This window comes from Aptenodytes patagonicus, chromosome 4, assembly GCF_965638725.1.
Source record: "Aptenodytes patagonicus chromosome 4, bAptPat1.pri.cur, whole genome shotgun sequence".
NCBI classification, from domain to species: Eukaryota; Metazoa; Chordata; class Aves; order Sphenisciformes; family Spheniscidae; genus Aptenodytes; species Aptenodytes patagonicus.
Window position 1 is genome coordinate 29282448 of NC_134952.1, and position 13684 is coordinate 29296131.

General features: G+C 36.4%; 1 protein-coding gene across 2 annotated transcripts in view; it reads right to left on the minus strand.

The window, feature by feature from the left end:
* The window catches only part of GABRA2 (gamma-aminobutyric acid type A receptor subunit alpha2), a 70305-nt gene that overhangs the window by 13287 nt on the left and 43334 nt on the right, over positions 1-13684 (minus strand). For both annotated transcript variants that reach the window (XM_076336196.1, XM_076336195.1), the window contains exons 5-8: positions 12602-12822; positions 10134-10216; positions 6999-7142; positions 6054-6206 (exon numbers count right to left, since the gene is read on the minus strand). In XM_076336196.1, coding sequence (XP_076192311.1) covers positions 6054-6206; positions 6999-7142; positions 10134-10216; positions 12602-12822 — 601 coding nt within the window. The remainder of the gene's footprint in view (positions 1-6053; positions 6207-6998; positions 7143-10133; positions 10217-12601; positions 12823-13684) is intronic.

Genomic DNA, 13684 nt, shown 5'->3' on the forward strand with positions numbered 1-13684 from the left:
AAGTCCTACCTTTTAGAATAAACTAATCTTCTGGATGCTCCGTTGGCTTCTTCAAAAATCTAATTTAAGATTAACTGCTGACCTTTTCTAGTCTCAATTAAAACATCGTGAATTTACATCTTGTATCTTGCTACCAGTTGACAATTTCTCTAAAAAGTTCAGCAAGCCATACCACTTTGTGACCCAAATGCTAATCAAACAGCACATTGTCAGACAATTGCCAATGCACTCTCATTTATTCCTTCACTCTATAAATTCAGTGATGTTCAAGCTACCATACTCATTTAACCTCAATTGAGTGGGAAAAAATTGGACAGAAAATTTAATGTGATACCTGTCAGTTTAGGAATCTCTAATATTTTTTTACTCGCTATTCTTCTTCAGTCAAAAGACAGATGATTTTGCACATTATAGTTCATTTGAAAAATCACTGTTATCAGGTCTTCTTTACGAAAAAGGACTGAATGGAAATAACCCACCTCCGTGTCACTGCTAAACCTGAGAGGACTGAAGAATTATTAATGTGGAGGAACATGGTCAACTTGTAAAACAAAACACTTATTTCACAAAGATTTAACTTAAAACCCCACAAAACCCATACACTGACAAGATCAAAAAACATTCCTCATTGCATTATCTAATTCATAACACTAGTGAACTAGAATTGGTATTAAAAACAGTGAGTAGATTGTTCCCCTACAATGAGGTCATCAAAATATTAGAAGAAAACAATCTTCTCCCCTAAAACATATACTACTCTGAACAGCCTAAATAACTTAACAGGTTATGTAAAGACTGCATGATATCTCACTTTGATGTAGAAAGACCACAGTTTATATACAGGTCAAGAACTATCTTCTATAGGCCAGCACCCAGCAGATGTGGCACTCAACGGGTGCCAGAAGGACATGGACAGGTATCAACTTGTAAGAGACCACAAGCAGTCATCAGTTTGTCTTTAAAATAAATCGTTGACGTTCCCTTCTCTGAAGAAGACCAAGCATTTTATACTTGACAGTAAATATCCCCCAACATCATTACAGCTTTTGTTCTCAGCAGCACATGCCTATAAAAGCTAAATATCTTCTATCACTACAGGTTTATCCATTCAGGCCAAGACTGGAGCTATGTGATTGCCTAGGAGTTTTTTTTATGGTGCCGCTTTTGAAATAGCATCTGCTCACTGGAGAGAGGATATCCATCTCCAGGGCTGTAAATTCAACACTTTTCACTGGTACTAAGCTTATATATGTGGAAAATACCAGCTCTGTCATATTTTGGATTCTAGGACAGATAGATACCATTCAAGATGTGTTTAAAGTTAGACAGCCACCTTTGGGCAAACAATTTGTCACTCAACGGTTTAGGGCACTGCCACGCAACAGCGGAAGAGGTAAACTGAAAAACTAGAAATGCGTAACTAAAAACATACAGTGGAAATTGGAGGAGCTAGCACATAAATATTAAAGTTAAAATCTGTCATGATGACTAGTTTACACCTACATTTGTGTGCAAAAGTCAGGCTACTCCTTGACAGGGACAAGTTCTTTTGGACCCTAATTTCACCTCTTGTGTATCAACTGATTTTTCTAATTTGAACAGATTTTAGCCAACTAAATCATGTCCTAGCCTTCTCGTCTTAGAATGTGGACATCTCCTTTGAAAATTAAAGTAAAAGGCCTAAATAATGAGTTACCAAAGGACGTTTCTGTAACAAAAGAGGTACTTCAGTTTTGCAAATGATTTGTACAAAATACTTAAAATGTGTTCCATTTCTTACAATGTTGTGCTACTCCTCCTACAATTTTACCTTTTCATCACAGCATTTTGCAAAGATACACATAATGGTTGAAGAACATATCACAAAAGGATTGATAAATTACTTTTTTTATTATTAGGAAGCTAATTCCATTGCTCTATTATTTCACTCTTTCTTTTTTTAACAGTAATTGCAAATGTTGTTAGGTAATTAGATCACTCAACCTGGTCCAAAACCTGAATAGATTTATAAATACAAATAACATAGCAGAAGGAAAAGACTGTTGCCCCTTTTACAGAGATACAGATTACTACTTCATTTTATCACTCCAAGAGTAAATGGTTGGAGGTCTAAACATAAGCTTAAAAATTCTGGAGATAGTGTAATTTTAAAGTATTATACCATAACATTTGGCTACACACCATACTGTTTCTTTTTTACTTATGCAATGTATATGTATTACTTGAAAATACAATACAAAAGGGGTGTACACTGATTCTGCTTAGACATCGGGAGATAAGTCTGAACAACCATTGAGAGAAAGACTGTAGAAAATAGCTCAAGTGCTCGGTCTACCTTTTTTTCTAAAAGAGCAACACAAAAGGCCAGAAGCCGTTTTAAATAGCATGGTAGGCCAAGGACCATAACGTAATCTACTTCCAGAAAAGTTGCATTCAATCAGTTGGTTAAGGTACATATACATGTCGTGAAGTCAGTGCTTACATTGCTTCACTGTACCAATACTGAGCAATGGAACAGAGTTCCCCATCGATCGACAGCCAAGCTAATTCCCAAAGCTGAACGGCAAGTGCTATTTACCCCAGCTCCAGTAAAAGTCGCATGTCATTATGCCACTACTGGAACATGAGCTAATGTCTTGGCACACCACTGAGCTGAGAAGACATATTAGCTCATTTGCAGCCAGCTCAGTCTCTAAGGGCTACAGTTTTCCAGGTACGCTTGCCCGCTGCCTACCACTAGAGTGTTATGTCTACAGTTAGCAGAAATTCCCAATTAAGAAATTATAGACTGAAAGCTGTGAGTGGTGGGATATCTCTAAGAGCGCAAAAGATAATCTGCAGCATGTGAAAGGAGAAGTAAATAAAGACAGTTGAGATTTTTTTCAACAAAATGGGAAAAGGTACTTTGTATATACAGAATTGTTCAAAAGGAACGGTCTACGTTATTCAATTCCCATGTAAAAATAACCAGAGAACAAATCTGAACTTTTCTTAGGTTCCCCTTTCTGTAGTTGCACAACTAAAAAGTCTGTCTATTTCAGGTCTAAATGTCTTTTTGCTTCAAAATGTACATTGATTAATATAGGTTCAGAAAAGATAAACCAAGAACAAGCAAAACACAGGGATAGGAATGCAGCATAAGAATAAAATGATCACAGAGAACAGAGTCCTGACAAAAGAAGATAGCTGTGTGAATTTAAAATTCTGCATCTTGGACAACGTACTAGAAAACAATATGACTATTAATTTTTGTTCTTGCCTGCTTCGGGTAGCAAAGAATATATATCTAACTACATTCATTTTAACATTCTTTTTCCTACTGCATGTGAGTTAAAACACATAGATAACTATAGCACTAAGAAAACTAATTTCTGATTTTTCTGTCACCTGCATCTAATGCTGCTATTCAAATATATGTGATGCTTCTAGATGTTATGACCCATTAAAAATGAAGCAAGAATTCAATAAGCTGCACAAGATTAGTTTTGCTAATATTGTTGACACTAAATGCGCAACAATAAACACATTACTAAATGAAACAGATTGTAATCTTGCACTAAATGAAGGCATTATGAATCAGGCTTATTCCCTTTCGCTAAAAATGCAATCAAAAGCTTTTCAAATTTATCTGCTAGAGAAAACACATTCAAGACTTATTTAATTAACGATGATAAAACTTTCTTCTTTCAATAATTTAAAGCAAAGCTGAAACAATATAACATTAGGCCATAATTCATTTGGGATAGCTTAGGTCAACAGTATTAAATAGATGCCATAAAGGAAAGGGATTAAAGAGCTCAACTATAAAAGAAGCCTCATTATACCAAGCCCTTAACATTAACCTAGAACTTGAAACTACATTGCGAGAGAATAGAAAGGGGAAAGTAAAGTAACTTCTTTCAAACATGAAATAATAAATGCTAAGTGGTGCTTTGAATAACTGGGAGTTATGTTTCTTTGAAAGGAACAGTACTCCAGTAGTTAGTCCTTTCCAGGACTTGGTAACTCTCAAGAAGGTACTTGAAATAAATTTCTCATTGATTCTGAAAAATATTTTATCAAAACGAATACTTTCTACTTAATCATATTTTAATACTGATATATTTATTATACAATGCAAAGATGGATATCTAGCAAGTGACGACTCCATATAAAAACAAATAAAAATGTAAAGTAAAATCTCCTGCAATTTTTGTATTCCCTGCTGGAAGTAGCTTGTTTTATTACCTTAGCTGTAGTATGGGCTTCATGTGTCACTGGGTCATTGGCAGCTTATGCTGACAGTCTCATCTAGAGTGTAAAAGAATGTTAAGAAATAGCTCCTCAGGGGACATCCAACCCAATGCAGAAGGCTAAGCCTGAGGTGCAAATGCTGCATATGCAGGGGCTAGGCTGCTCCATCAGGCAGAGCCTGGACACGTCTTGTTCCCCTGGGTTCAGGGCGCCAGTCTAAGCTGGCCTGGAGGGGACAGAGCCCTGACTGGTGCGTGACGTGCATGTCTGTGTGGCAGAAATAAAATACTAGCATAGAATTTGCTATCTCCTCGATGTACCCATTGTGCTCAGTAAACAGATTTTAGATTTTATGTCACTGGGTGGTGTGGTTCTGTACTTGCGGCCATCCCACCCAGTTCCCTCCAGACATCCTGAAACAGGACACTGTTCATTATCCATATTATGCTAAACCCCCAGCAGAGTAAAGCAGCAGGCTGCCATGCAGATATTAGTTATTTAAAAAAAACCCCACATAAATTAAACAATAAAATAAATCAAGAACAAGAAAGAGGTATGCAGGAAGGGACACAACATTCCAGGAAAATTATCCTAGTGCCTTGTTACTGATGTAGTGCGTTGTTACCGACGACACAGTAACAGAAAGTGCATTTGAGGAAGAGAAGATGTGAGACTTTTTTTGGACAAACCAGTTACACGGTCCTAAATGTATACGAGGGTGTACAGAAAAGGGAAAAGACAGAGATATAGAAGGATTTGACAGTGTACTTGCAAGGCTGGAAAACAGGAATGTGCATTTTGATAAGCAGAAATGGACAAATTCACAGAAGATTTTGAAGAAAGAAAGAAAAAAATCTGCCTGATAACTGCCTGGGAAAACATGGTAGAATTCTGGTTCCACTAAAACCACTGACCCATTTCATCTGACTTCAGTAAGGCTCATATTCAAACCTGCAATTTTCACGATGCTTTGTGTGGCATTTTTTCTACCAGGAGAGACAGTAAATGCTTTGTTGTGCATCATACTTAATATGCATTTGAGTTTGGCCTATTTTTTGAAGAGTGCATGGTGTTTACTGATGACTAATCATACGATTTTATGCAGCATTTCTGATGGCTGATTCCACGCAGACATTACTTTCTTTTTGTTGTGCTAGTCTCTTTTTCTTTAAAAGCAAACAAATTAAAAGAACTTTAAGGCAAATAAGAAAGACATCTGTTACTTTGTTTTAATAAAGAAGAGAGCAAAACCTTATTGTAAGAGAAAGACCATTATTTTGCGCTGCTGAAGCTGTTCGCTGCCTTATAGTACACTCCAATTTGAATTAGTGAGCAAGCTTTGCCCAGACCCCCAGAATAGTGTTTCTTTTAAAGAACTACAGCTTGCAAAGTTTAACACATTCAAATAATTCAACAAATTCAAAATTAATTTGCTTAATTTAAAAATATATTTAGAAATGTGCTTATCTACCAAGTACCAAAATATTTGGATAATATCAAGGTAAGATATTTCAGAAAATAATCTACATTTACTTTTTAAATAGAAACATTATCATCTTTTTCCATTCTGTGAAAACTTTTTCCTCTTAACAGAGTCAAGGATATATGGACAGTTCTCTCATATGTGCTAATTTCCAAAAACTTTGGGATTCTCAGGATATCTGTAAGCTGCAGTTGAAAGCTGTTTGGACAGGAAATAGTACCACATTCTACAAACACAATAACTTGAATGAAAAAGGCCTTTACCAAGCAAACTTCAGAAATGCTTCCTAACAGCTTCTGCTGTTGCAAACAAAGCTAATGCTACTCAGCATACTCACCAAAGACTGTCCTGGCAGGTACCGATTCTCTGTTCAGCCAGAATGACACTTGAGAGAGAATGACGGTCATGATACAGGGGAGGTAAGTCTGAATGACAAAATAACCAATTTTTCTCTTCAAGTGAAAATGAGCCGTCATTACTGTATATTCGCCTAGGTGCCAAAAACAAACAAAATACAATGAAATAAAGAGTTATCATCTTAAGAAAGTCCATTTCTTTGGTAAAAGAAAGTTTGGTACATTTATGAGAACCAAATGTGCTAGGGTTAAATTGCACACAATGTATTTTGTAGTAGAAAGCATCCTACAGAATATAAGAAAGTTTTTGAGTACAGCTACAGCTGAGCTCCAGGAAAGATCAGTGTCCAGGAACTTACAGGAATTCTTGTATGCCCTGACAAGAACTTCAGTCCTGCAGGCTTCTGCACATAAGCAACTCTCTGCATTCACACAAAGGCATCCTGCGAACTTAATCTACAGTCAGAAGGCAATCATGGGGGTCCATCACAGCCTGGCACATGTAGGAACAGTCTAGAGTCTGGTAGAATAATCCAGCGTTTAATGCCAAAAACATGATGGAAGGAAAAAATGGTTGAAACCTGCATGCTTCACCATTTAGTAGACAAAAAGTGTCATTTACCATATGAAATTAAACAATTATCCCGGTCTTGGGTTACAAACATTAGGATTCAAGACTGAGCTCCAGATAGCATTAAAAAACAGCCACTGGGGACAAGTTCATCTCTGCTATCACCAGTTACTTATTAACTTGAAAGAATCAGTAAAGTGCTGCTATGTGTTACTTGTACCATGTATTAATAGGCTATGCCTAATATCTCACATTTTGCAACAGTTTTTTTCAGTAGCCTTCTAACACCACCAGCAATGCCTATGTTCTTCATAGCCGAGTGAGTGCCTTTTTCTTCCAAATATCTTTTACTAACCTGTACTTGATTTAACTGTCTCTTTCCCAATTGTTTGGCCTAAAAGATCATACTGATTCAATCTTGAACCATCTGGTGCCACCTGCACTGAATCTGAAGCATTATAAGTCCAAATGTATGTCACTTCTGAAGTGGTGTATGCATCTGTGGGAAATAAGATAAAATATTTTGTCAGCAATTTAAATCAAACGGCTTCCATCAAAATTCACAGAATTAGAAGAGCTACTTATTTTTCAAAAAAAAACACACCCCAAAAACTTAAAATGATATGGTAAAAGATACCATTGGCCATTTAAAATAGCTTTACTGTAGGGTAAATGACTATTGCAGCATGGGAACAGGGCACTCATTTGTGATCTTATTAACCACAATTTATTGCTATTAAATTACAAACAACATCTCTTCTACACTGTTAAAAAACTTGTCAGAGATTAGATATTATATGTATCCTAAAAATCGTGGTAAGCCAGATGAAAAGAATAACAATTTGCAAGATTTAAGACACACAACATTTTTGAAAATTCATTCCTACATTGTTCTGACTTTCCATTGTCCCCACTCTCCACTTTGGGAGTGTATCACAAGCATTTTATTATTAGCTGAAATTCATACCTAAATATTGGAAGCCAGGTTCAGTGACAAAGCCCTGAACAAACTTGTAGTGGTTCTGTGCCTTGCCCTGCATACCCTCTTAAATTTTAGTCCTTGGTATCTTTTTGTGGAACACACTGACATTAAGCAGGCTGCTCCCTCAGTGCATTCATGATCAAACATACATTTAGCCTAGGGTCTGTCAAAATAAACTAGAATGAAAGCAAATCAACACTGTATTTTAAATAGCATTAATGCCTCTCCAGTAAGTAAGAAAAAAATTGAGTATGTATGTCCTGCAAGTTTTTCCAGCCTAATAGCCTACTAACAAATGGAGTATGAAAGGAAAAGGGTAAACCACTGATGGAAGAAATTGTGTGTTCATTTTGATTGACTGAGACAAGTACATTTTAAGTCTTATACCATAACTGTAGTGAAGTGAAAAAGAAAAGCAACATTTCTTCTGGGCTGCAAACATTTCCACTTGAGAAATCTGTGGAGGCCCAGAAAGAAGCTTCTTCATGCAACTAGCCACAAACTGCATGACTAACAAAATCTACCAGGTGGGTAGCATGTAGAGATTTTTAACACTTCCCTTCTATCTTTCCAGCTTCCCACAAGACGACCTCTGCTTTAATGCAAACCAGCAGTATTGCCAATTGCTGATTCGTCCCCATCCTCCCCACTGTTGGCTAGACTTTTTGATGAGGATAAAGAAAGGCAATCTATTAAGCTACAGCTTCTCCAATACATTCAGTTTGGCTTTCTCTTATGTATAAAAAAAGCCCTGAGACATTCATACAGGCCGATGATCCTCCTAGCAATGTAAGATTAGCAGCATATGAAGAGCTGTGACAAATATATACCACTGGCAGACTTGCTTCAGCTAAAACAAAATCCTCAGGATTCCTGCTTATTTTCACCACTATTCATCATTCAAATTCTATCCCAGAATAAAAGCTGAAAAATGCACAGTAGTCTAGAAGTGAGTTCTAGGTAAAGAAATAAAATGAGTGTGAAGCCATTCAAAATGAACAGAAATAAGAGTCCCCTGGATGTGCCAACAGGCTGGCGCACAGGTGACTACGGGGGAAATGAAAGACAGCTTTTCTAAAATCACATTGCTCACAGTTTGAATTCTCCTGTTTACTAGAAAACCAGAAACCACGGGCAGAGAACAAAGAAGAAATTAGTAAGCAAAAAAACCCAACCAAACAATCCAGAGAAAAAAAAAAGAAGAAAAAGAAACTGTTCACACAAAGTCTAATATACCTAGTCAAAAGGGTTTCCAACTTAGGAATGGAAATGAAGTTGTACTGTAAAGAGTTGTACTGTAAAGTAGCCTCTTGGCCTGAGTATCAGTGTCATTATTACGGGGTTTTTTTAAGTTGTTTTGAGGCTACCTGTGAGTCTTTTTTCCTCCCACATCTTATAAATCAAACATACCTTGCTGTGCACATATATGTAAATATTGTTAGTCAGTAGCCAATTTTGGCTAACATCTCTGGTGTTACTTAGTTAAGCTGTATTATGTATTATATCTATAATATTTAGGGGGCAAAAAAGGCTGCATGATACAAATATTATTAATTCTAATGATCTTTTATCTCCATAGCTAAGATTTCCCTTTAGTGTGGAAACATTGTCGGAAACACCGACTTGGTTTAATTTGCTCCAAACTCGAAGGAAAAGGGATATGTCAGGGTTATAGAGAGTGGGCACAGTGCTCTGACAATGTTCATCTGGTTAATGATGTCCTTAGTGGCAGCATATCACCTGTTTTGTAACTTGTGGTGGCTGCAATTAATGTAAAATCAGCCAGAATTTAAAGGTATTAACCGGTTTCCTCAAAAAAACATTCCCTTTCCTGGGCCCAGCAGAGAACATAGGCTACAGCCAAAGAAAAAAAGAAAACCTTTTGGTGGTTTTATATCCAGGATATATAAATTATATATAAAATGTGATCCTAATTCACAAAGAATAATAAAGGCTGTAATACAGGTAAATGGAGTTATGCTGCTGTTAAAATAATACTAGCGAGATCGAAGTCCACCTGTCTATAACATGCAGATGCGCTAATGAGTGAAATTTTTTATCACAAGAAGCCATTTGTTGTTGCCTTCATTGACTAAGAATGTAAAAACAAATATCATTAACAATAAAGCGAAAATTAATGTTTCAATAAATCAAAACAAACATTCTTTGAAGTCTTTAATCTGCTCTTCATTAATACTACACAGGCTACGCGCACCCAGGCCTGCATTCATCGGTATGGTTTACGTGCTGGAATAAAAGTAGATCAGTGCAGTTCTGAATTAGGTGCATAGTGTCTATTCTTAACTGGAGTCAAGAAAGCTTTAAAATACATTAGAAAACACAACACTGAATAGAGAAAAGAGATTTTGATGTGTCACGTTACAAATTTTTCAAAAAGTACCATCTTGTGTTTTAAACGTCTCATGTAACAACTTACTGAAACAAAGTGATGCTGAACAATGTTAGATACTCACTAACCAAAGGCCGTACTCCTCGTTACATACTTACAGCTGCCAAATTTCAGTGGGCATGAGTGAGCATCCATAGGGAAGTCCTCCAAGTGCATTGGACATTCAGCTTGGACTGTAAGCCTAAAAGGCAAAAGACCGCTATGCATTTAAGTCAGTTAGCAGGACAAGAAAATCAATTCCACAGAAATGAACAGAATTCATGCTGATTTAGGAGATGAAACTCAAATGTTGTATTAAACTAACTAAAATTTAAATCAGCTCTTGCTTCTTCCCTTTTATGTGTTCCTTTGGAAGGCATTGACTTATCACATCAAAAACCTGAAAGAGCTGACCTCAAAACTATGAGGAAAGGCCATTTAAATGAAAATATAAATTATGTAACTGCAGGTTGTTAAGAACAGTCATTTTCTTCTCATAATATTCTGAGGTACATGTGTGATTATATGGCTCTCAAAGGCTCATTACAAAAGCACATAAAATACAGTTAATTTGCCAAAGGACTGTGCTCCATAGTTTTCTGAATTTATTTTTTTTTTTACAATTTGAATGGAAGATGTAGAAAAAAAACCATTTGTATTCTTTCAAAAGATTGCTGCTACTCATTCTCCATGTTACTTGTGATTATTATTTTTATTTATGCTAAGAATGACAGTATGTTAACAATGCATTTGCTTTTGCTCATTTTGTGAAAAAATCCCAGCAATGTCCCAGTATCAAATATGGGGATTGATACGGTAAAAAATAATTTAAAACAGTTTGAAGAAAGTTTTTGACAGACTTTTCTTTCCCATTATTTTTAATTAAAATAAATAAATAAATAAAAAGCTCTGTTTCTCCTTCCTATCCTGTAAGTCTCCTCTGGGTAGAGATTTTTTTCTGGACGTCTTCATTCCTCTTCATCCAGCCTCAAACATCAGCTACATCCTCCTGTACTCCCAGTGGTTCATAGTCATTGTATTCCCCACTATGTTCTCCCAACTTTCCACCCAAAAATATTCCATATTTCTATTCCCCCACTCCCCAGGAAAGTTATTCTGAAGTGAAGGGGCAGAGAGAGAGAAGAGTCAGCAAACAGCTGAAGGCAAAGGAAAGAACTGCATGAGCCTCTGATATTAATCACACTATCATTTTGAATAGACACAGATAAAAATGGCTGTTTAAAAACTAGACAATGAAAACAGTTTACACATTAATCTCATACCCTCAGGAGCAACTTACTTACAAGTCATGAAAACGCTTACTTAATTCTAGCTGACATGACCCATCTTATGTTTTTAAAAAAAAAAGTCTTCATAATGGTTTCAAACAGTATTTCCTATAATGTATAGCATATGATTATAACACCTTCTGGAGGGAGAGAATTTCAGTCAGTTTATACAGATACAAGTTCAAATATTGATTTGAGCCCCAGCAGAAATACTATAAATGGGGGTCTCAATTTATTTCCAGCAAACTTTTCTGAACCTCTCCAACCACCACCTCATTCAACATCATTAGCAGTCTACCCGTCAACACTCAATACTACAAAGGTTTGGGTGTTGTATAGTAAATCAGGTTTAAGGGATGCTGGTATGGCTGCATGGAAAAAACTGCACATTACATGTTTGCTTTACAGCTCACATTTTATATCTTACTTAGGCTGGGGATTTTAAGTCTACATTCACAACAAATTCAATTTATTAAATACTCTCAAAGAAAAAGAAAGAAACTAAGTCAGGGGTCTCTGGAAATTTGGATAAAAAATTTCCAAAAAACTCATATAGGTAACATTACTGCAAAAAGAGTAATCGAAGAAGAAATCAGTCTTATAAAAATGCTGCTTATGCCTATGCATACATGATATTTATAATTTTTCATAAATTATTTTCTAAGCAAATTTAACACATTTTACCAGCTAAATGTCTATCTTAGCTGCTAATCATGCACAGGATGTAAAAATTAAAACTCTAAGTAAAATATTGTCATTAGATATAAAGAAACAGTTATTACAGAGTAAGACATATTTTCCCTGTAGTTCTTGCTGGAAAGAATTTGAAGCCTTATTAACCCTTTCTTCTTACTCTAGTTTTTATTGCCACTGATCTTAATAATAAATTTGCTTAAAGGCTCACATGGTCAGTACAATGGGTGCACTAACAGACAAAAGTCGTATACTATTTTAATCATTCTAAGATGGAGTTGGTAAATTTTGAGCATTCTTAATAATTCTTACACAGTGATTCCCATCTGAAGATCTCAAAGCACTTTATGCAGGTGGTCGGTATCTTTTAATACATTATTTATAGAGGTATGAAGACTGAGGAACATGTAGGAAAACTGATCTAACTCATAACTGGCCAACAGACTTGTAACAGAACTGGAAACAAAAACATACAATTTCATAGCTTGCTTTCTGCTGGGACAGAAATGAAACAAAGGAGAGTCCTCCTGGAACCTTATTTAATGGTTATCTGGAAAAATCACATCGAGAAATAGCTTGAGTAAAGAACAGATGAAGAGACTCACCTCATGGTGTACAAGAGAGTCCCATCATCTTGGATTCGTAGAAGCTTGTTTGGCATTGTCATGTTATGAGCCACTGACTTCTTCCCATTGTGAAAAAATGTATCTGGGGTCCAGATTTTGCTGGCCATTAAGTTGTTCAATCGAAGAATGTTCATTGGGCCCTTAAACTTTAATCTCTCATCCTTCCATCTCTGACGGAAGAAAACATCTATTGTGTATTCCTGTAATGGAATAAAGATATGCTTTTTTTGACACATTGAAACATGAATCTGCTTTTTGAGGGCCAAAACAGAAAAGCTCCAGTTACAAAAATTCCCTTGGTAAAATTGTCAAGGGAGAACAACCATCACACAAAATTGTATAATACTGAGAATAATAAACAGGAAGTCCATTTATTAAGGGTATGACATTCTCCTTCATGATTGCTAGCTGTTGTTTGTATATCGAACCCTTCCAATATTTAGATTTCTGTACTTGTGTCCTGGTTTCGGCAGGGACAGAGTTAATTTCCTAGAAGGAAGGAAATTGTTGGAAATCGTTGTAGGAAGGAAATGGAGTTGTCTCCATTTCGTGGAGACAACTAGCAATTACAGTGACTTTTCTGAGAGTTTTTTTACGGAGGAAATACAGAATGGCAGTGTCACTACCTTCTTCTATGATGTTTCCTCCTTCATTACAGTAACTTTTCAGTATTTTGAACAGCCTTGGGAATATTGTTTCGGTTTTGTCTAAAGTTGGTAAGCAATTTAAGAATATCATCCAGAGATCTGCCCCAAGGCTGAATAGTTATGAGTGGCAGGGTGTGTGGGACAAGATGGGCAAGTACCTAGGCCAATGGGCACCCCCAGTGTTTTGGAACTTCACCCCTGAGCAAGTGCAGAATCCTGAAAAGTTAGTAGAATATTTGGAAAAAGTATGCTGTCACCCTGGCAACTCCAGAGAGATGCAGCTCATTGCAACGTGCTGGGGCCTGGCCCATGCCTACCGAATGGTGTTCAACACCATTCAGTACCCTCAAAGGGAAGAGAAGGTCTCTGGCTCTGACAGTAAAACGACACGCACTGCGGCCACTCAGACCCGGGC